Source organism: Seriola aureovittata, chromosome 22 (genome assembly GCF_021018895.1).
Source record: "Seriola aureovittata isolate HTS-2021-v1 ecotype China chromosome 22, ASM2101889v1, whole genome shotgun sequence".
In the NCBI taxonomy this organism is placed as follows: Eukaryota; Metazoa; Chordata; class Actinopteri; order Carangiformes; family Carangidae; genus Seriola; species Seriola aureovittata.
Window position 1 is genome coordinate 20,314,711 of NC_079385.1, and position 23,191 is coordinate 20,337,901.

A 23,191-nucleotide genomic window follows, 5' to 3' on the forward strand; every position below is an offset into this window, starting at 1 on the left:
CAAGAATTAAAGTTTCCCATTCAGACCCTTACCATGACACTTGAAGTTCAGTGGTCAAAGGTCAAAGTCACTTTGACCCCACAAAAACCTTTTAGATAGATAGATCATTTTTAATAGAAATCTGCCTCTCAGTCACCCAACACTGTACACCAAATTTGGTATTGATAAAGTAAGAATTCGAAAAGTTCTACTCATTTTACTCTTTTTAATGTTATGCTTATTGGCACCAAATCCATAATGGTAGTCGCTGTTATCACAGAGGCTTTTTATAAAGAATATTAAGCTGTAGGTGTGAAGTAAATTTCTCCAAAGATTCCTGCAACCTCCTCCTTCCCCTTCTCAAAGTCCAAATGAAACACGTTATCTCCGTATACTGGAATAAAAGTTTAAAGAGACTCTCACGCTTTGTTTTCAGGTAAAAAGTCTTTGGTTTCAGAGAAAAACCGGTGAATCAGCATCACCGTGTTTTACTAAATGAGGTTTCAATTACACAGAGACAGATGAGTGCATCAGTGATGTTGTACCTGTCGCTCATCGCTCCAGCTTCATTAACTTCCTGTTTCTGCACCTCGCCTCTCATCTCCTTGACCGTGTCTGTTTAAATGAGCTGTCAATCAGCCAGCCCCCCCCCCCCCCCACCCCACCCCATCATTACCTCAATGTACAAGACGGAGGATAAAAAACACTTCAGCGCTGTCGGTTTCCTTTAATGCAAGCATAAGCTGAAAATGCTGAAAACTCCACCTGACAGTGACGGAAACATCAGAATACTAATTTCGACTTTGATACAACTGAAAGAGAAGAAACACAGTGAACTTTAATAGCTCCTGATATTTACTGTTCCTTTATATATCTTAACATGTTTCCACTGACGCTGAGACTAGTGCCCTGTTCTCGCGGGGAGGATTTCTGTACAGTGACTTTGTGACTATGAGCATTACAACCTTTACCATTACAAAGCTTTTCATATCAGTGCTCAGTAAAATGCTTTTCTGAGAATTTATTTATGAACTGACATTTATTTTTTTTCCCACCTGCAGTTGCACTGCGTGTCTGGGTGTGGGTGTGGGTGTGTGTGTGGGTGTGGGTGAGATGTCATCCTTGTCAACAACCGGTTCATCCTCTTTGTCTGCCATACAATTTTTTCAAAGGCATATTAATCTTTCAACAGAGCTGTAAAACTCCCTTAAGCAACACTAACAAATACCCCAATCCATTTTTTTAGTCCCTCTGTCACATTTCAAAGTTTTCCAACAACAACATCCTCATTGTCCCTTAGTATTACTCTGCAAGGACACTACAACCTCTTCAAGGAACCTACGATTTTATCAAGTACCAAACAACTTCTTAAAGGACCACTACAATCACCGCGAGGCCTACAAAAACTTCAAAGACTTCTAACAACTTCAAAGACGAGGAAGGGGGTTTTAGAAGTCTCCTACAACCTCTCAAGGTCTGCTCCAGCCTCCTCGTGGACTCCATCCTTTTAAAGAACCCCTATAACCTCTTCAAATCCCCTGCAACTTCTTCAAAGACCTCCTCAAGGACCCTGTAATCTTGTCAGAGACTTCTAAAACCACTTCTAGGTCTTGTACAGCCTATTCAAGGACCCCTACAACCATGTCAATGACCCTGAAACCCCCTTTTAGGTCCCTAAAGCGTCTTTAAGTATCCTACAGCCTCTTCAGTGACTCTTTAAGGATATAACCTCCAAAACCTCCTCAAGGACTCCTGCAAACTATTCCAGGACATTACAACCTTACTGAGGACCACTGGGCCCTACAGGGACCACATAATCTTTTTGAGTACCCAAAACTTTTTAATCAAAGATCCCAGAACCTGCTCAAGAACTAGAACTTATTTACTCATCTATCTGCAAGTAGTTCTTCAGTCAAGTTCTTAAAGCCACACTGACTAAGCAGAAGTACGTATCTATCTCTGTTTTGAGTTTGTAGCTTTAACATAGGGATTATTTTTTTTCATTTTCATTTGGGTTGTGATGAATTTGTTGTCTTGTAGTTTAGAGCTACCACCAGGAGATGGCGCCAAAACGCCATGAAACCAACCAGGTGTCACTGACGCTCCTGAGACTTCTTCCCTCCACAGACTCTTTATTCCTGTTTCCTGACTCAATATAACAAAAGTAAATCATCTTCTTACTTTAATATTTATGGTTTAAAGCACAAAATAGTAAAAGTAAAAATGAATTCAAAAATAAATAAAGGTATTGACATCAGTACCATAAATGTAATGCAATAAGTCTATGTTATAAATTGTCAGGATTAAAAGCTTAAAGACAAAGTGAAGAATTTTCATATTAATTTTAGTATCTTTCAAATCCCTTTTTCAAGTTAGAAGTTTTGTTTTAGTTCATTTTTATCTGCCACAGTGTATTTTGTTATGCTGCCACTTGGGTGCACCAAAGTAGAGTTTCTCAAACACCAAATGATTTGATTCTAACTGTAGAGTTCAATAAATTATTTGTTTTTATTAAGATGAAGACTGAATTTAATCCTATGGACTAAATTGAAGCTCTTTATGTTAAACCTTTTCAGTTTGTCTCTAATCTCAAATTTTAGGACATTTAAAAGTTAATTCATTTAAATCCAGCCTCCACAAGGACTACTACCTGCTTTCTCAAGGACCCTTACCTTTTCAATGACTCCTACAACTTATTCCAACAACCCCCTCAAGATCCCTAACTTCCTTAAGGTTTACAACCCTTTCACGGCTACAAAATCCTAGAGGGTCGACAATGTCTTCAAAGATTACTATAACTTCCTTCAAGGATCCCTACAACCTCCTTTACGATCCCTATAACCTCTTCAGGACCCCTACGACCTCTTCAAGGATCCCTACAACCTCTTCAAGGACCCCTACAACCTCTTCAAGGACCCCTACAACCTCCTTTACGGTCCCCACAACCTCTTCAAGGATCCCCACAACCTCTTCAAGGATCCCTACAACCTCCTTTACGGTCCCCACAACCTCTTCAAGGATCCCTACAACCTCTTCAAGGACCCATACAACCTCTTCAAGGATACCTACAACCTCTTCAAGGATCCCTACAACCTCTTCAAGGACACCTACAACCTCTTCAAGGACACCTACAACCTCTTCAAGGACCCCCACAACCTCTTCAAGGATCCCTACAACCTCTTCAAGGATCCCTACAACCTCTTCAAGGATACCTGAACTTCAACTTCAAGTCTGCAACTTCTTCAAGAACTCCTACATCTCCACTGACCAATACTACCTCTTCAAAGCACCTACAGCATCCTCCACGACTCCTACAACCTCTTAAATCACATATCGCCTCCTCAAGAAGTCGGACATTCTCTTCAAGGACCACAGCTTTTTTCAGGTGACCTTTCAACCTCCTCTGTGACTCAAACAACGTCCTCAAGGGACTTTACAACCTCTTCAAGGACTCTTTAAACTGCTTCAAGGTCCCCACAGCTTCTTCAAGGACTAAAACATCCTCCAGGACACCAACAACAGCATCCTACAGCATCCTCTTTAAAGCCTTCAACCTTTTTAAAGACTCCCTTCGACCTAATTATACTAATTATACAAATTCAGATCACATTCACTTTGGATCAATATTATACTTTCTAATGAGACATAAATGAACTAAAACATTTGTTCAGAATAAGGGCCTTTTCTGTCTGAACTGAATGAATCATCACTCTGTTTCATTCATAAACCTGTTGAATGTGTGTGTTTGCGCCCAACACACACACACACACACACACACACACACACACGTACTTCTCTAAGCTCCGCCCCTCCCGCAGACAGACAGGGAGACCCGCTGATGAATAAGTAACATTCATTCAAAGAAGCGACAGACAGATACAGACTCCTCTTTAAACTGTCTGTCCGTGGCGGGAGCGGGAGTCTTCGTCACTCTGTTCGGATCAGCTTCGACACACGACCCGGCGGACCGACAGGTAAGACCTCTGACATCAATCCGTACTGATCTTTCAGCGTCTGTTGAGGGACAGATAATCGATCAGATATCAGCGCTTTTGATCCTATAGTGTCTGTGACTCTGAGTAATCAGCTGAAGAAGAACATTATAGCACTTAATGATCTGTTATTTGCTTTAGCATCAGGATTTCTAAATTATTCAATAACATTCCTGTGGTGTGTTGGTTGTGTGAGCAGAGATCAGACAGGACTTTCCTCTCAGTTTGTTTCTAAAAAAAGACTTTTTTATATATTTATACATATTTATATATATATCTATGTATAGATTTATATATATTATATTTGTGTTATTGTTTATGTTTAACTGACCTCATTCGCTGAACTTGCTTTTAAAATTTTTACTGTAAAACCGATTGAACTTGGATTAACTGAACTCCACCTGAGTTAAACTTAACTGTCTCAATAATGACCAGACAGGACTTTCTTTGTAGACTTTAAGCTACGAAACCCATTTGTTTCTGTCTGTATTTACACACTGTCTCTAGAGATTGTTTGTATATAGTTCATTTGTTTGGCTAGTTTTCATAAAACACTCTTAAAGGACCTATATGTGAGTTTTTAGCTAACGCTAAATAGCCAACATTAGCATCAACATCTGTTTACTTAATGGTCTAGAAGAAACATGGTGGATTGAGCATCAAACTTTATTCCTTCACTCACCAAGAGCTGTTGTCAAAGACGTATTCATTCTGTTTTTATTGATTCTGAAGTTAGCATGCTAGCCAGCTAGCCCTGGCCTGTGAGACGGGAACTCTAACCTTTTGTTTTGTAAACGCAACAATGGCCGAAGCTCTTGTTAAACCGACCATTACCTCCACCAGCTCCCGCTCAACATAAACCAAGTACAATCAACTATGAAACAATCTGAAGCTTAGTTTATCTAAATGTTAATGCTCCTAAATGTCTTCTGTCACGTAACGTAGCAAAACAGCTAAAAAGGCTGATGATGTAACAAGATGTTTTGACGTCAAGGTAATGTTTGCTAACTGTGAAAAAAGAAATTAACTTTGTGTATTAATCTAATATAAAATGAGGAGTATATACAACCAATGAAAATGAGCTCACCCAACATTAAAATGAATTAATTTACTAACTTTGACCCGACTGAAATATTAAATTAGATATCACAAGGAATAAAACTGACATAACTAATCTCTGCTCCCTGAGGCTGAAAGGAAAGAAAGACTGTAATTACAGTTTTACACATCGGCCTAAATTCCTGAACAGCCGCTGCCCAGATTCACAACAGACTGACTGACACCTGAACTCATCATTGTCTTCTGACAGGTTTAATTAACACGTCACCTCCTTCCTGATTACTGTACAGCTGTTCATGCTTCGATCTCACTTCATCAGTTCATCTACGTTTCCATCAGATGTTTTTCTTCCCACAGTAACCATGACAACATTCAGCATCACACCTGTTGTTGTTGTTGACTTTTTGTTTTCTCCTCGTACAGGTCACACTGCAGTGATGTCATCGCTCCTCCTCCTCCTCCTCTTCCTCCTCCCCTTCCTCATCATCACCCCCGCCTTGACGCTGGAGTTTCGTTACCACGACAACAGTGAGATCGAGCAGTACCTCCTCCAGATCAACGCCTCCAACCCTGACATCACACACCTGTACAGCATCGGCCGGTCCGTCAGAGGTAACAACAGTTATTTTCTGTATTGATTAATGTGACTGTTATTTTTATTCGATTAATCAATTAATTATTGGATTTATTAAATGTCAGAAAATAGTGAAAAATATGTCAGTTTCTCAGAGTTGTCTTGTTTTGACCGACAAACTGTCCAGAACCAAAAAATAATCCATGTACAATAATGTAAAACAGAAAAATCTTCATGTTTGAGAGTCTGTCAACAATGAATCAGTTATTAAAACAGCCCAAAATATTAATCAGTTATTAAAACAGCCCAAAATATTAATCAGTTATTAAAACAGCCCAAAATATTAATCAGTTATTAAAACAGCCCAGAGTTAAACTCATTTGTTGTGCTTTTTGCTGTTGGTGTCTGTACTGCACCGTGTCCAAGAGAGCTGTAGAAAACACTTCAAATATACAACGCAACCAAAAGAACAAATGCACTGCTTCATTGATGTAATCAGCCAATCAGAAGAGAGGAGGCTCTGAGCCTCTCTTCTGATTGGCTCACTGTTTTCTGAGTGATCCAATAAAAATAAAGTAGATTTCAGGTAAAAACACTCAGAGAAACCAAATCCTGCGAGGTTTGGATGGTGGGTCCAGGTGGGCGGGGCTTGGTGACTGCTTTGTTGTGACATCACAAAGTTCCAGAAGTCCTGACGGCTGGTTTTAAGGCTCAGTTTCTGAATACAGGCTGTGTGCATTTCTCTGTGGACTGAGGCTTTGATACTTTCACAGTATTAATATAGAAGCTAGAGCTGATCTATAATCACACTACACATGGACACAGACCTTTACACTGGAGGAGCTTTAACTTTTTCAAACCAGGAACTTCAGTATTTGGATCAAGCAGCTTGTGAAAGAAAAAGGTCTGTCAGATTTACTGGTCTACTGTTACATCAGTGTCAGACACATAATAAATCAACATTTATGTAAATCAATAGCTCCTTTCAGCCTGTTCAACGCGGGAATGTTACGTCTTTATTCCACCTCGCCGTTCTGTGTAAAAGGTATGAATCCGGTTCGGAGGGTCATTGTTGTTCCACAGTCACAGGGCAGCGTGACGAGGCGTCCTCTTAACGGCAATATGGGGACTCATCCTGATCAGGATGTCGCTCTAATCAATAGTCAATAGTTTTTATCCTGCATGTGAAGCCTCTCCATTTGAACCTTACACAAAGAGAAAGAGGCAGATTACTTTACACACACACACACAAATTGACTGATATCAGTCACTGTAGCAACCATGACAATGACCGAGTGTGTGTCAGTTGGCGTCTGTGTGATCATATGACTCGACTGCAAACTGAGGTTAATTTAATCTGGGACGCCTTAATCTGGGTAATCACACACACACACACACACACACACACACACACACACACATACACACCCAAAGCTAATCTGAGCTAATCTAGGACACCACCTGGCCTGCGTCCAATTTCTGTGCAAGTGTGTGTGTGTGTGTGTGTGTGTGTGTGTGTGTGTGTGTGTGTGTGTGTGTTGTGTTGCAGACTTGCTCAGTCTTGCACAGCGTCATTCCCTCCTCTGCAGCACTGACAGTTACGTGTGTTTGTGGACATGGAAACTTTTCCTTCTCTGCTTCTCAGTGAAAACAGAACAAACTTAATTTGTCTGTTTGGTGACGTCGTTGGCGGCGGTGGGGATCTACACGGCGTTCAGGGTTGTGAGGATGATGTTACTTAATGATCGTCATCATCGCCTTTTCAAAACTTTTTAACGACTCCGCCTTTTTCTGTGTTTCTGTGTCCCGCGGAGATCCAGTCATGAACGACACATTGCTGAGTCACTCAGCGTCTCCTCGTGGTGAACATCAGCTTCAGTTCAGTCGGAGTAACGGTGCTCAGGCCGACTCAAAGACTCGACTTCAACATCTGGACAAGGAAATATTCATGATAGAAAAGACGATCTCTAATCCAAACAAAGATGTTAGAAAAGCTTCCATTAATCAGTTCTAATAAATCAGTTCGAATTCTCTATTATTTATATCGATGTTTATTAATAATAATAATAATAATAATAATAATAATGAACTTTCAATTTTCATACAAGAAATGCAGCACAAAGTTCTTTACTACAGAGACATTGCTTCACATGAAGAGCCATAAAATGAACATAAAAACATGATAAAACATTAATATAGAATGAGATGGAATAATAATGAAATAAGAACATAACATGAAAAATAAATAAATAATTAAGAGTCAAAAGTGAAATATACAGAACACGTAAAATCAAGTGAGAAACTTTTTCTTTAAATGAAAAACGTTTCTATTGAAACTTTCCCTGAAGCTAACCAAACCTTTAGCGTAGCATCGCGATTCTTTATCTGAGACGTTTCTCCTCACGTCTCTGAATCAGGAAACGCTCTTATGGTTCGTATCAGACAGGAACAAATAACCTATATGGTCGTTTAGGGAGGAAGGCGTGTTGTAAACATGATAACCTGTTAGCATTAGCACAGCTGGTAGCTACAGCTTCATGTATGTGGCGTTTGGTGGCAGGTAGACCTGCAGAGCTAATCACTCTAAATGTGGGTTTGTCTCTACATGCAACACCTTTCACATTACACAATCATTTTACCCATGATTCATAGATAAACTACTGCTGGGTGCAGCTTTCAGGTCTGTTACCTCTGAGTGTTCAGCATCAGTGGAGGTGCTGGTCTCAAACCAGCTCAAAGGCTCATGCAGAGTCTTGTGCTTCACCGTGAACCAAGTATTTTCCTAATCAAACAAACGAGCTGCAGCAAAATGTAAATTTTCTGAATGTATAAAACTGAGTTTCCTCTCTGTCTCTGTCAGGTCAGCAGCTGTGGGTGTTGGCTGTGGGTCGCAGTCCACGCCGTCACACCGTCGGCATCCCAGAGTTCAAATATGTGGCTAACATGCATGGAAACGAGGTGACACACACACACACACACACACACACACACACACACACGAGCGGACCCCTCCCTGTTGACAGGAAGCAGGAATAAAAGGAGACTAAAGAGATCAACATAAGCCATTCAAAGTCAGACACACTCCATACATACTTTTGTAGTCAGACAACAGACTGTGTGTGTGTGTGTGTGTGTGTGTGTGTGTGTGTGGTGTGTGTGTGTGTCAGATGGAAACAGACAGTACGGTGAGTCAACATTAAAACGTGAGACAACAATATAAAACAAACCTATGGATTCATGAGTTGAATAGAAACAACGGCAGCAGCAACAGGAAAATCAAACCTCATACTCAGGTGTGCTGCACCTGTACTTTTGTTTTAGCTCAGATTCTACCATGCTAACATGCTAAACTAAGGTAAAGAACGCGCTAAACATTAGCATGTTCGAAGCAGCACTGAGCCTTAATGCCGCCTCACAGAGCTGCTGACCCTCAGTCCTGTTTCAGTCACATGGTCTTTAACCCTTTATCCGTCTCCTGAACTCACATTAGAGTGATGCTCACATCCACGTTGGAATAACCACGAACAAGTGGCTGTGGTTACTGGTTGCTGGTTACTGGTTGCTGGTTATTGGTTAATGGTTATTGGTTAGTGGTTACTGCGCCGACGGCTACAAATATAAAAGCACCAGTGTGTGGGATTTAGAGGGAAGTTTTCATTAGTGTTTAATCACCTGTAACTAAGACTTGTTGTGTTTTCGTTAGCTCAGGACGAGCCCTTCGTATCTACACAGGGAGCGCCGCCATGTTTCTACAGTAGCCCAGAGTGGACAAACCAAACACTGAATCTAGAGAGGAGCTTTGGAGTTTTTGCGTTACCTAAAGAACCAACCTAAAAAAAAAAAAAAAACACTGATCCGACAAATTTCAAATTTCATAAAGTGACACGTTCTGAAACAAGATGTGATTTTAACGTCTGGCTTTATCTGCGTTACACAATGTAAAAACCATTCACACATTTACGGGTTAATATGTGTTTGGTGTCGAAGCTCTGACCTCGTCGCTCCCTGCAGCTCTGCAGAAGAGCGATGATGAGAAGTTCAGCTTTGTTGATGCTGTAACCTCGTGTCTGACACTCTTCAGATTATTCTCTCTGCTCTGCTGCAGTCAGCAGATCCTGCAGGACTCAGCTTCTCACTGTGGGAAAATCTGTGACCTGATGAGCAGCCAGAAGAGTTTAATGTCTGTTTGATTAAACACAAACATTAAAAATATAGAGTTTAATCAAATCAGATCAATGAATTTATAAACTGGCTCCTTTTCTGCAAAATAAATGTTGATAAATCTCCATAAGAAACAGTGTAAAGGAAACGCTTAAGGACCTCTGACCAGCATCTGGTTGCCCCGGTTACGGTCAATGCTTGATCACACTGCATGTGTGTGAAAGTCAATGGAAATGTCCTTAAATAGACAAGTCACGCCTGGACACACACACAGTCACACACACAGTCAGCAAACAGAGTCAGTGGAGTGTGTCGGTTCAGAGGAAACTTCCAGAAAAAGGCCTTTTCACTGCAGACGCACACACACACACACACACACACACACACACACACACACACACATTGTAACAGCAGGAATGTAGCCTCAGTAGAAAAGTTGAAAAGGTGTCGTGTAGAGATCATTGTCTGCTGTTTGCGTTTGTGTGAGCAGTTTCCCAGAAAATAACTTTCTGTGTGACTGAGTTTATTTCCTGTGACACAGTTTTAAGATGAACACGTACATTACATCAGCTGGAACGCAGAACTGCACGCTTCGCAGTTTACAGGGTGTGAAATCTTCTTTAACTTACCAGCAAAAAGTATTAGATAAGATATTGAAATATAATAAACTTAAAAGATAAAAAACTCAAATAGTAAATACGTTGTGAATAAATGGCAGAGATGGGAAAATTATGGTTAAATGATTAAAATAGCAGGTAAGGAATAAATGGTTTAAATAGTTATCTGAAATCAATTATCCAGACTGGAGCGTCACAGCATCTAATGGATGGATTACATTTTGTACAGATGTTCATGGTCCCCAGAGAATGAAACCTGCTCAGAAGTTTCCCTTATCCTGTGAAGGATTTTATAATCTGCAGATATTTGTGGTTCCCAGAGGATGAATCCTAGTTAGTTTAGCAGGAGGCTAATGTCCATGTTATCAGTATCACATGTTATATGTCCATACACATCTGGTCAGAGACTGAAATATCTCAACAACTAATGGATGAATTGCCATGAGATCTTTTAGAGGCATTTGTGGTCCCCAGAGGATGAATCCTACTGTCTTTGTTAAACGGCATATTGATGCTAATGGTGTCAGAATCACATGTGATGCTTTCACAACATACAACTGTCCACATACTTCTGGCTATGCTGGTTGTGTAGGAAATGGCGTATCCATAGTTTTGTTTTGTTTTTTAACACATATATTGTTTGAACATCCGGTGGGAAACTTGTTGTTTGGCTAAAGGAAGCAAACGGCGTCCACGATTTAAAATCAAACCCTCAGAGAGAGAGAGAGAGAGAGAGAGAGAGAGAGAGAGAGAGAGAGAGAGAGAGAGAGAGAGAGAGAGATGTTCAGGAAGAACAGCAGCAGGAATGCAGTTTGTCTTGATGGGAAATAATCTGTTTGAGTTGGAGTTGTCTGCTAATGTCTCTGATCCTGGGTTTGTTTAACTGAAGTCTCTCAGCAGCTTTAATCTCTGACTAATTCAAGTGCAAACAGAGACGCCGCTCACTCCTCTCTCTCATTAACCAAACATGACCTTTAGATGAAGAAGGAAATGTCATTCAGTCGGTTCACTGCTTTCATCAAGGCTGAGGTATCTCATCGATGATTGGCGATATCTCAGTAACACCTCGAGGGAATTTCTTCAAATTTGGTACCAATGTCCGTTTGGACTCCAGAAGGAACTGATTAGTTTTTCATAGTCAACGGTGAAAGCTCAAGGTCACTGTGACCTCACAAAGCATGTTTCTGGCCTATCGAATGTGATATCTGAAGACCGCCTTGAGGGATTTTCTTCTTGGGTGGTTGGCGGAGGGATACAACTGTGAGGCGGTGATTGTAGTTGGGGATGTCTGTCCACATCACTGTCATCAATCATAAACCTTGAACCAGTTTATTCACATCTAATATTTCCTCATTTTTAAATGGCCCCGGTTATTCTGAAAACAAACTTTCCATATTTGAAGCCATCGGGGAAAAAAGCAAACATGTTCTCTTCGGCTTGGGAAGGTTTGTCTTTGAGTTGAGTAACTAATAAGCAGGAACTGTAAAAGCTGACCTGACGAATGAAGTCAGCTGGAAAAACCAAGTTCACAGATAAACTGAGTGACGTAACGGCGAGCGCCCACCGCCTTTCAGCACTTATCTGCTCACAGTATCCGTCTTGTTTTCTTGAATCGACTGTGAGGGTCACATTGTGTGTGTGTGTGTGTGTGTGTGTGTGTGTGTGTGTGTGTGTGTGTGTGTGTGTGTGTGTGGTCAGGAGGAAATGAGGGCGAGCCAGGTTTCTTGTGTTTTCCGAGGACACTCAGCTCCAGACTGCACACACACCGTCTGGCTGTTATTGTTTGTGAGGACATGTTAACTCGGGTCCTTTGATCATGTGAGGCCCAACCTTCACTCACTGCGACGCTGAGCATCAGCTGACGTCCGCTAATGCACAGCAACGTAAACAACGGCGCACTGCTTTCATCTCGTTGTCTAAACTTGCTTGAGCTTGGAGGAAAAAACCACCGTATCCTCCCACAGCTGATCGGTCGGTTGCCGAGGGAGACGATGCCACATCTGATACCAAAGATATCAAAATGTTTTGGTTGTAACAGAATCCACCAACAGTCAACGCATTGTAACAAGTGAACAGCTGGTTTGGTTTGTTTGTTTAGATCCTCACGATACAACACACACCTCACAACACACACCTCACAACACACACCTCACAACACACAACAGGTAAAAACACGAGAGGTCGTCATTCATTAGTGAACTCTTCTACAGAAGTTCTCCGAGCGCCGTATTCTTTAAATAAGGAACAACTGATCATGATTTGTTTGTTTATTTTATCATTTCTTTGGCAACGCCAACACATATAGTTCTGCTACTGGACTGTTGCTAAGCAACACGTGAACATGTTCCTGACCTGCACACTCGCCTACGACACGTTACCACATCATTCAGATCATTTAGATCAAATGTTATTTATGGGAATAAATATGAATCTTTGCAAAGTTTGTTACAATCTAAGAAAGATAACTGCCGCTAAGCGCTAATTAGCGGTTAACACCTGTGAAGCGGAGGGATACATGTGGTAAAAAGTCCCAGTGTTGTTCTATTCCATATCATGGAGTGACTCTCGTCCAATCAGATTACCTTGTCAGATCTAACTGTTGTGCAACCGTTGATGTGTTTTAACAGTTTTTGGAAACAGTGGAGCGTTAATCTGGCTAACGATAGTTGTTAGTGAGACACATTAATTGTTAGTGGCGTTTTCATTGGATTTATATACAATAATAAAAATGAACAGTTTCATCCTGCGAGCACAAACTGTTTCTGTGTGACGGCAGCAGAGGAAGAAAAGAGGGAGAGACAGTTCAGACGAGTGATCGAGGAGAAGAAAATGATGGCCGGAGGCAGAGCTTGTCCCAACGTGTGTGTGAGAGTGTGTGTGGTGTCTTTGTACACACACACACACACACACACACACACACACACACCTTTTCCCACCCTTCTCTCTTTCTCCCTCCTGAGGCGCTCATTCATTCATTCACAAAGTTTTTTTTTTTTTTCTAATTCTGTCCGTCCCGTCCAATCAGCCGCCGGTGTCAGAGAAAGAAACCAGCCCCGGCCTCTGACTCGTCTCCGGGTTGCGTTTCAGTTCCTCGCTGACTCACGACGTCGCCTCCTCCCCTCGCTCTTTCCATCCGGACAGAACATGCAGGCTCATCCAGCGGAAATGTCACGTCATGTCAAAAAAAAAAGAAATTGATGTTGAGTTGAAATGAATGAATGAAAGTGTGAAACGGAGCCGCAGTGACAAGAGGAAGTTTAGTGATGGTTTGTGTGAAACACCAGACTTCATTCACTTTTTAATCAAAATAAGCCAAAGATCAATATTTAATATTCCTCCTTTTAAATTTATACTTTTCTCACTTTTAAAATACAATGAATTGGTGTGTGTGTCTGCACTTATTATTATTATTCATGTTATGGGACATGAATCTGTTTAAAAGCAAGTTACTGTAAAATAAATCATTACATTTTAGGGTGAAGACTTAGTTTGAGGTTTTAGGTTAAAGTTAGGAAAAGTCTCCAAAGTGACGGGAACACGGGTGTGTGTCTGTGCAGGTTCTCGGCCGAGTGCTCCTGCTCCAGCTAATTGACGAACTGGTGCACCGTTACCGTGACAACGAAACCTGGGCGTCGCAGTTACTGAACAGCACCCGCATCCACATCCTGCCGACGATGAACCCTGATGGCTTCGATGACGCCGGCACACACTGCCAGTACAGCCAGGGCAGGTACAGACACACACACACACACACACACACACACACACACACACACACACATATTTTGGTACATTTACTGTTTTTGTTCAGTGGGTTGAGTTAATTTTCTTCATTCATCCCCATAAATTCGTCCATGTTGCAGTTAAGAGTCAAAAGTCCCTTTAGTTTTCTTCCTTACTTTGGTTGCTAAGCTCTTTTGTGCAACAGTTATCTGACTTTAAGTGAATCCTTAAGTATAAGACTAAGAAAAGGAGAAAACCTTGAACGCTGATCTATTCTGACTCCTCTGACTCTCAGTGACATGTTCTCCATTTTAGGTCTTTATTTCCTCCTTTAACACAACGCCACGGTCTCGCATCATTAATTCGGGGGGTGAAACATGAAGGAGAAGTTAGATCTCGACCATCGTGTTTTTTTGGAAACGTTAAGAATGTTATTGACGACTCGTGTCCAAACACACGCCTGAGCCGTGACTCTGAAACATTACTGTGATTACGACTCAGAGACAGATTCTGACATGTGGGAAATGTGTTTCTATATTATCTCACTGGGCCTTTAAGATGATGAAGAAACAAACAGATCTGCTTCAGTTGTGCTACAATACATGTCAACGTCTGTGTGTGTGTGTGTGTGTGTGTGTGTGTGTGTGCGCCATACCAAATCTCAAAACAGGACTTAAAGGCTTTAGGCCGACATGTTTGTCGAGTATAGACTAAACTATGCGACGCTTCAACGCCCAAAACACTGCGATAAGCAGGAAGCCAGACGCACACAATTACAAAGAACAATGAGATAAGATAAGATAAGATAAACCTTTATTGATCCCACACTGGGGAAATTCACTTGTTACGGCAGCGTAGGAAACGAGGCAGAAGATAAAGTATAACAATAGAATAAAGTAGAAAAATAACAACTCAACCATAAATAAGAAGGTATGTAGATAAGTACTTGCATTTGTAGAGATATTTACAAAGACATTAACATAATGTGCAAAGAGAGAAATAAGTGATGTGTTCACATTAAAACCAAGTATTGAAAATATATTGCACATTGGCATTATATAGCATTTTTAAAAATTGCGCAATGTTACTTACTTATAATATTATAGTATATATGTATTATACTTACTGTAATATACTTTAGCACATACTTTGTTTAAGAGGGAGGGAGCGGCTTTGAGACACTGCTGTGGAGTTCAGTTTGTCAGCCCTCGGGGGCCCCCTCCCCTAACAGCCTGGGGCCCCGAGCAGTTGCCTGCTGCGCCTCTGCAGAGATGCATCTCTCCAGCCAGGATGTGTCGGCAGAGTCTTCTGTGGCTCTTCATCTCAGGAGCTGCTGTATAAATAGAGATGCATTCACTTCCTGGACACAGCCAGAGGATCGTGGGAAACAGTTTTCAACACGAGTGCCTTGCTCAAGGGAGCCTCAGCAGCAGCTGCTGCGTCTCTAAATACACAAGTACTCCCAGTTATTTTGTCAGCAACTCACTTAGCTCTGGAAATCCTGAAACGCAAGTGAGTTGTTTTCTTCTAAGTGTTTTTTAAATTATTTTAATCTGAAAACAGAGAGGCAAGAGAAGAACAATGGTGGTGGGATAAATTATTTATTTATTTATTCATTCATTTATTTAAGCACTTGCCTCTCAGGGTTTCTGCACTTAGTCTACTAGATGTCCAAATGTTTCCAGATGTTTAATCTACACTGATTTAAAAGCAGCAAAGTTTCATAGTTGTTTCTCATTTGTGTTTGAGGAACAGGAAGCGAGTCTGCTCACGTCTGACGCTAAACACTTCCTGTTGTGTTGTCGAACGGGCTCCCGGAGTTTAACTGAATATTTCTGCCTCTTCTTTCATTTCAGGTTCAATTATAACGGCGTCGACCTGAACAGGAACTTTCCCGATGCGTTCGCTGGTCTGCGAAGGCAACAGCAGGTTGACGAGGAGAAGAGGGAGGCAGAGGTATGTCCTTCAAAGTAAAAGCGCTGAAGCGTCATCAGCTAAATGTAATGAGAGTGTCAAAGTAAAAGACTTTTTCATTATACCACCAAAGAAAACTGAATAATGTTGAAACATCAAACAGCTGATTCTTCTTACTGTCAACGAAAACCAACAATGAACTCCTCCTGACGTCCCGGGTGTGACGCGTGTTACAGGTCAGGGCTGTGATTGGCTGGTTGAGGACTGAGAGTTTCGTCCTCTCAGCGAATCTTCATGGAGGAGCGCTGGTGGCCAGTTATCCGTACGACAACAGCAACTCAGGTAAACAAAAAATATAAACATAATACAAATGTGTTCAGTGTGCAATATGAATGGAGGAATGTGAAATAGTTACAGTATGAAAAACAAGAATATGCGAGAAATGTGCAAGTAGTCTAAGAAAAGAGTCAATTTTTGTTTAAATTTCTTACTTTACCTGCATTTTTATCATATTTCATAATATAAGTTATTTCACAGTAAAGTGTCAGTGAGGCAGGTGTTGGTGTGACAGCGCCCCCTGCTGGCAGGACGCTGTCAGTCATTAACAGGGAGGTTTATTTTTTTATATTTAATTTAACCTTTATTTAATCTGGTCTCTTTTGTAAGTCTCTTACAAAACTTAAAGAATAGAACATATAAAAACAATGAATAAATTAAGGTACAAACTTAAAGAAAGACAATAAACTCAAGGGGAAAACTCGACTTAAACTGATTCCATTCCAATTCAATTTTGGCTTTTTTTATTTCGAAATCTAAATTTTATTCTTTAATTTATTCTTCAATCACCTCATGTATAAAATGTGTTGAACAAATAAAGTTACATTTAAACGTCTGCTGTGTGTAAGATTAGAAAATTAAAAACACAAAGTACAAAATACACAAAAATATAAATAATTTCTGTTTTCCCAGGCAGCGAGCTGGTGGGCGGAGCCAGCGTCACCCCCGACAACGACGTGTTCATTCACCTGGCCAAGGTGTACTCCCACAGCCACGGCTCCATGCACCGGGACGAGCGCTGCGACGACAGCGCGTCGTTCCTCGACGGCATCACCAACGGATACCAGTGGTATCCTCTGGCAGGTCAGCACGCTGCCCCTGCTTCTTACCTCACCTGAACACAGCCAATCACCTTCACCTCACCTGAACACAGCCTAGTGCTGATAGACATGCAGCTCTGAGAGCCGAACACAGAGGGAACACTAGGACAGGTTGTAAAGCTATCGACAAACGCTCCCACCTCCTGCGTGAACAGCGAACACACCTCACACTCCTCCTAACCTTTACTTCCTGTAGAGCTTCACGCTGCTGTGTTTGGATCAAGGTCGATCAATCATTGCTGGGAGCCTCCTCTGGTTTCCTGCTGCAGAAACCCGATCAACACGATCACCTGACACCCCGTCACCTGAGGCTCTGCATGAAGGACTCATACGCTTCATTCTGTCTGTGTGAATTCATGTCAGATTAACTCTGCGCTTTTATTGTGAAAACAGAGACAGTAGTTTAACCTTACAGAGTAAAAGCCTATAATCTATAATTAATCAGAGTTAGGTTACTTATTTTCATGTAGTAATTCTCTCTCTCTCTCTCTCTATCTATATATATATATATCTATATATATATATATATATATATATATATATATATATATATATAATTACACTATACACTCTACACACTTCAACACAGGTGTGTGGATTTACTACCTGGTGGTTTGGTCGTCCATATTTATTAAAGGCTTTTTATATTTAACGATCCATTTGAGCATCTAGAATTATACTTTTTTTAATTGACTGATAATAATCAATAGAAGTTAATAGTAGTTAATTAATTAATAATGAAAGGTGAACGCTCCTCTAGATACCTGTTATCTTTCTCTGATGTATTTCATTTTCAGACAAATGTATTGTTCCAGATGGTGTGTTTAATGTGTGTGTGTGTGTGTGTGTGTGTGTGTGTGTGTGTGTGTGTGTGTGTGTGTGTGTGTGTGTGTGTGTGTGTGTGTGTAGGTGGGATGCAGGACTATAACTATGTGTGGGCTCAGTGTTTGGAGTTGACTCTGGAGGTTTCCTGCTGCAAGTTTCCTCCAGTCAGAGAACTTCCTGCTCTGTGGACCCAGAACAGGGGGGCGCTGCTGGCATTCATCCACCAGGTCCACCTGGGTCAGTAGCTGTCCGTCTGTCCACCTGTCTGTCTGTCCACCTGTCTGTCTGTCCACCTGTCTTGCAGGTTGTTATGACCCACAGTGAGATTTTGTTGCTAGGCGACATCTAGTGGTCGTAGTGATGATGACAGGGGCAAAGGGACGTGGTATAAAGAGAGACAGTCCACGTCAGGAGGAAGTTGACGTGACACAGGAGAGCGGTGTGTTCGATTCCCATGTGAAACCAGCTGTTTGTGTTGTATCCATGACAACAAAGATCGTCTAATGTTGAGGAAGTTGCTTATTTTAACCCAAATCACCATCTTTTCCTAAACCTAACCAAGCCATGAACATTATGTAGTAACCATGGCGACAAAAGTAGGTACGCTGCTGTATCCATGACAACCGAGGTCCAGTATACACTACCTGCTGCCATAGGGGTTTGTTGATCTGTTTATGTGTTTACCAGGATCGATACTTAATAATCAACTCATTCAATCTGTTTGTGTGTGTGTGTGTGCGCTCAGGGGTCAAAGGTCGTGTGTTTGACAGTTCTGGCGTGCCGGTGCAGAATGCAGTGGTGGAGGTCAAAGGTCGCAGGAACATGTGTCCGTTCAGAACCGACCGACATGGAGAATACTACAGACTGCTGCTGCCGGGCAACTACAGCTTCACAGTAAGCGCACACACACACACACACACACACACACACACACACACACACACACACACACTCACACAAACACACACAGAGTGGCCTCTAGTGGTAGAACTGTGTCATTACAGTCACACTGTGATGTCTTTGATTGACAGGTGACGTACCCGGGTCATGAGGTTTTGACGGAGACACTGAGCGTCCCGTATGGTCCTAGCCTCTACTCCGCCATGAAACACGACTTCCTGTTACAACGCACCCCGACTAACCCCACTCAAACTAACCTCACCCAAACTAACCCCTCCCAAACTAACCCCACCCCTACCTGTAACTACACGTTACACGCTGAGGGAGGCGGAGCCATCACCAGGCCCACGTGGACAGGCGTAGTCGTGGCGCTCTGGTTTGTGGCGGCGCTCCGATCCGTGACGGACTGAAGTGGCCTGGCGCACGGCGTGACCTCTGGTCAGCAGAAGGTCGCAGGTTCAGTTCCAGCAGCAACACCTGACAGGTGTGCTGGAGAGTTTATGAGCAACGCTGAACCCTCGACCTGCAAGAAAACAAAACAGAACAAGAACACGTCGTCCTCCAGAGGTTTCTACAGAGACGTTTTGACGCCAGGATTTTGGGTTTACCGCCAAAAAGTCTCCTTTGAGAACAAAGGGTTGGCGCGTAAAGCCCTGGTCAAAGCATCATCACATCCTCGCAAAACAGAGCGAACAGGCCTTTTTCACTGGGGGCCATTTTGGGTCGTTGCAGCAGGAAAAGTACAGGTGTAAATAAACAAGACCAGGTCCAGACCCAGTCCTGACCACCTCTGGTCAAATCCTGATTTTATAACTGTGACGTCGTCTGACAAAATCACCAAACACATAAATGAAAGACAACAGCTTTTATTTACTTCAGCTTTACTACGGCTTTATTTACTGTTTGATATGTAGATTTGGTCGTAGTCGTTAGTACGAAGCCTCGTTACCGATGACTACTCTCTCTCCCCCCTTTAGTAATAACGACACATGGAATCAAAGTAGGTTATTTGCTGTAATGGAGGCGAGGCTCAGTGTATTTGAAGTGCTCCTCCTCTTCACTGCAGTTCCCGAGCAGCAGGGAAAACCAGAGCGGCTCGATAGACTGCGACTGACCAGTGGTGGAAATATAATCACTCAGTCAGTCAGAGACATTCATGATCACAGGGCTGCTGATGCGTTCCAGCCAAAAATAATGCTTCAGTTTCAGGCTCCTTCAGGGACAGAAACAGAGCGATAGTTAACGTTTCTAATAACACCTGTGCTTTCCCTCCTGTTATAGGTCAGAATATCTGGTGTAAACAAACTACAGAAGCTAGTTAACTTAGTCACTAACCAGACAATAAGTTGACAGTTTATACATTCAAACTATCCGTTTATACGGGGACGGGATATAAAAGTCGATGCCTTTAGGATATACTGTAATAGCTTCCTCTGTTTTCGACTATCAGACTCTTTGTTTCCTCCACGGCGGGAATTCTCGTGTCCAAGGTTCAACAAAGTTGCACTTGACACTGAACGTTTGCACAGATTCATTCACCCCAGAATCTGATTCACGTGTTGCAGTCATTGCAGTGAAATATGTTTATTTTGCTGCAGAACTTCGCAGTTTTAAACGCTGCTGTGACTAAAGGGCCTTATAGTGATTCTCTCTGAGCCTTATTCCTCATGGAGAAATGATTTTGAAAACCTCCTGAGAAGTGAAAATACGTACTGAACAAATGTGGGAAAATATTTATTAATTTTACATTTCTGAAAAAGAGAAAAATCTTGAAAAATCTCACAACGAAAATGTGCATTTTAAGGGAAAAGACAGAGGAAGAGAGAGAAAGATGCAACAATAATAGAAACACAAAGTGCAACTACACTGTCTTTTTCCTTTTTCACCCTCACAGGATCAAACAGGTTTTAATTTTGGTTTTCTTCCTCAAAAGGCAGCTGGAAGTTCACTGTATTTAAAGGGTCATGGGAGGAAAACGCTCCACTGCCTGAGGATTTTATCTTGAGATAACAAGAAGTCTTCCCTGCTGAGATGTAACAGCATGTGAAGGAGCGATAAGGTTCATTAGGTTTGGTGGAGCTGGGCTGTAATTTTATATTACAGCGAGGAGGAGCACTTTAAAATGAGCACCTTCAGGGACAGGAAGCTGTTTTTAGAGAGGCTCGTATTTAAACCAGAGAAAAGGACGTAACCATCCTCCAGGAGGGGAAATTATAAAGACACAGGAAGCGATCCTGGTGACGCCACACATTACACTTCTGTCTGAACTCACTGAGGTGCGTTTGATTTATGTCACTAAAGAATCGTTCATCATTTCTGCTTATTTCATCGCATTCATATCCTACAGGACAATTTAGTCCAGTGACTTAGCTTAGCTTGAGACTCCATAGGGTCACAAAATCAGTCTGAAGGTTAATAAGATAGGAAATAATAAAATAATCACATTTCTTTAATTTTCTTTAGGTTTTTACTTAATTTCTTTTTTAGTTTTACGTCTTCAGGCCTCATTTACGCACTTTACCTCAAAAACAAAGCAGCCTCAGCTTGTGTTTCTCTGTAGCTTCTCAACAGTAGAGGAAGTTTTACTTCTTCTACATCTGCTTCAAAACCAACTCAACTTTATATTGGTAGAAATCAACAAAATACTCAAGTGACTTTAGAGATATAAAACATGAAATACACAAGCACAAACGTAAACATACAAAACAAATCAGACAAATAAATGATAATATAACTAAGGTTTATTTATAGAGTATAAAATAAAAATAAGAGGTAACAATGTGCTTCACAACGATAAAATAACAAAACAAACAACAAATACATTCAAACAAATTTCTCAAGATAAATAATAAAAACAATAAAAATAGAAACACAAGTAATAAATGTAAAAATATGTGAAATATATCAAATGAGTAAATAAACAAGCAACGAAATAATAAAATAAGTGTTATAATGTGAAATCAAATGTTATATGAATTGATATTAAATTCATATAAATTATTTATATAAATTATATAGATTTACACTTTAAACTTTAAACTGAGTAAGATTAAAAATAACTCAAAAGCACCACCTGGTGGTGGAAGCTGTGCAGCACATCCACAAACATTGTCAACCTTGAAGTAACAAACGTGTTGTTACGTGTCATTACCTGGTTATAAAGCACAATTACAAATAAACCTGTCGACTGAATTATGCAAAATAAATAAATAGATAAACTTTCCAAAACAAGTATGTGTTGATTTAAAGGGTCTCAAGCCAAAATGGGCTGGAATCACTGGTTTAAATGAAAAAGACTGGGAATCAAACCTGTGAGCTCCATCTGTCTCTTCAGCCACAGCGCAGTATATTTTTATAAACAGCATAAAGACTAATGTGTTTCAAGTTCACAGCAGCTCCAATAACCAAACAACAGGTGTGATTGTTTTAACACAGCGAACTTCCTCACATCGTCCTGCTCAGCATCAGTCTGCAGCTCAGACTCAACGCAGTCGTCTCCAGGACTGAAACTCAGACGCCTTCTGCACATTTTCCTCTCATTTAAACTTTATTTTTGCCAAGTATCAGGTTTTTATACTTTTGTACTGTTTGATATTAAATGCTGTTCCATAAAAAAAAATCCTCTGTGCCATGTTGAAACTGCAGTGACTGCAGGCTTCAGTCACTCCTACGACGTCAGACCTCAGTGTAGTTTTAATGTTTCATTACGCTGTAAAACACCACAGTAGATCCTGAATCCTACTCTGAACTTGACCTGATGTAAACTGCCTGGTTCTTGAAGGAAATCTTATATTAAAAGCAAAAATAATAAAACTGAGAAGCTGTAATGTGTTAATCGTGTTGATGGTCTCGCTTTATATTCGATCTGTACTTGACTGAAAGTAAAGTAAATGATATCATGATGATGATGATTGTCAGTCAAGTAAATTATAAAATATTTATGGTCATTCAAAATTTTGACTCACTTTCTCAAATTCTGACTTAATGTCTCAAAATTATGATTTCAAATATAATCATGAAGTTTAATTTATATTCATTTTTGTCTAAATATGTGACTGTAAATCAATGAGTTATTACATATTGAATCAGTTATAGTTCTAAGAACATTATGAGACAATATCAAAATGATTTCTTTTCTAACTGCTTATGTTCATTTTTAATGTTTATTATTTAATGTTTATTTTAATGATTTATAAGTTTTTGCACAAGTTTTCAATAAACATCAACAGAACAAACAAGACCGGAATTATCTTGTAAACAATCTCTATAATCTCTGTCAGTCACACAAGT

General features: G+C 40.8%; 1 protein-coding gene across 1 annotated transcript; it reads left to right on the plus strand.

The window, feature by feature from the left end:
• Positions 1-3,840: 3,840 nt before the first annotated feature.
• Positions 3,841-22,520, plus strand: cpm (carboxypeptidase M). The gene is made up of 10 exons (XM_056367054.1): positions 3,841-3,953; positions 5,454-5,642; positions 8,465-8,562; positions 13,940-14,112; positions 15,962-16,061; positions 16,256-16,361; positions 16,989-17,159; positions 18,086-18,238; positions 18,747-18,895; positions 19,033-22,520. Exons 2-10 carry the CDS (start codon positions 5,468-5,470, stop codon positions 19,309-19,311), a joined length of 1,404 nt encoding a protein of 467 aa, XP_056223029.1. The 5' UTR covers positions 3,841-3,953; positions 5,454-5,467; the 3' UTR covers positions 19,312-22,520.
• The last annotated feature ends 671 nt before the right edge of the window (positions 22,521-23,191 follow it).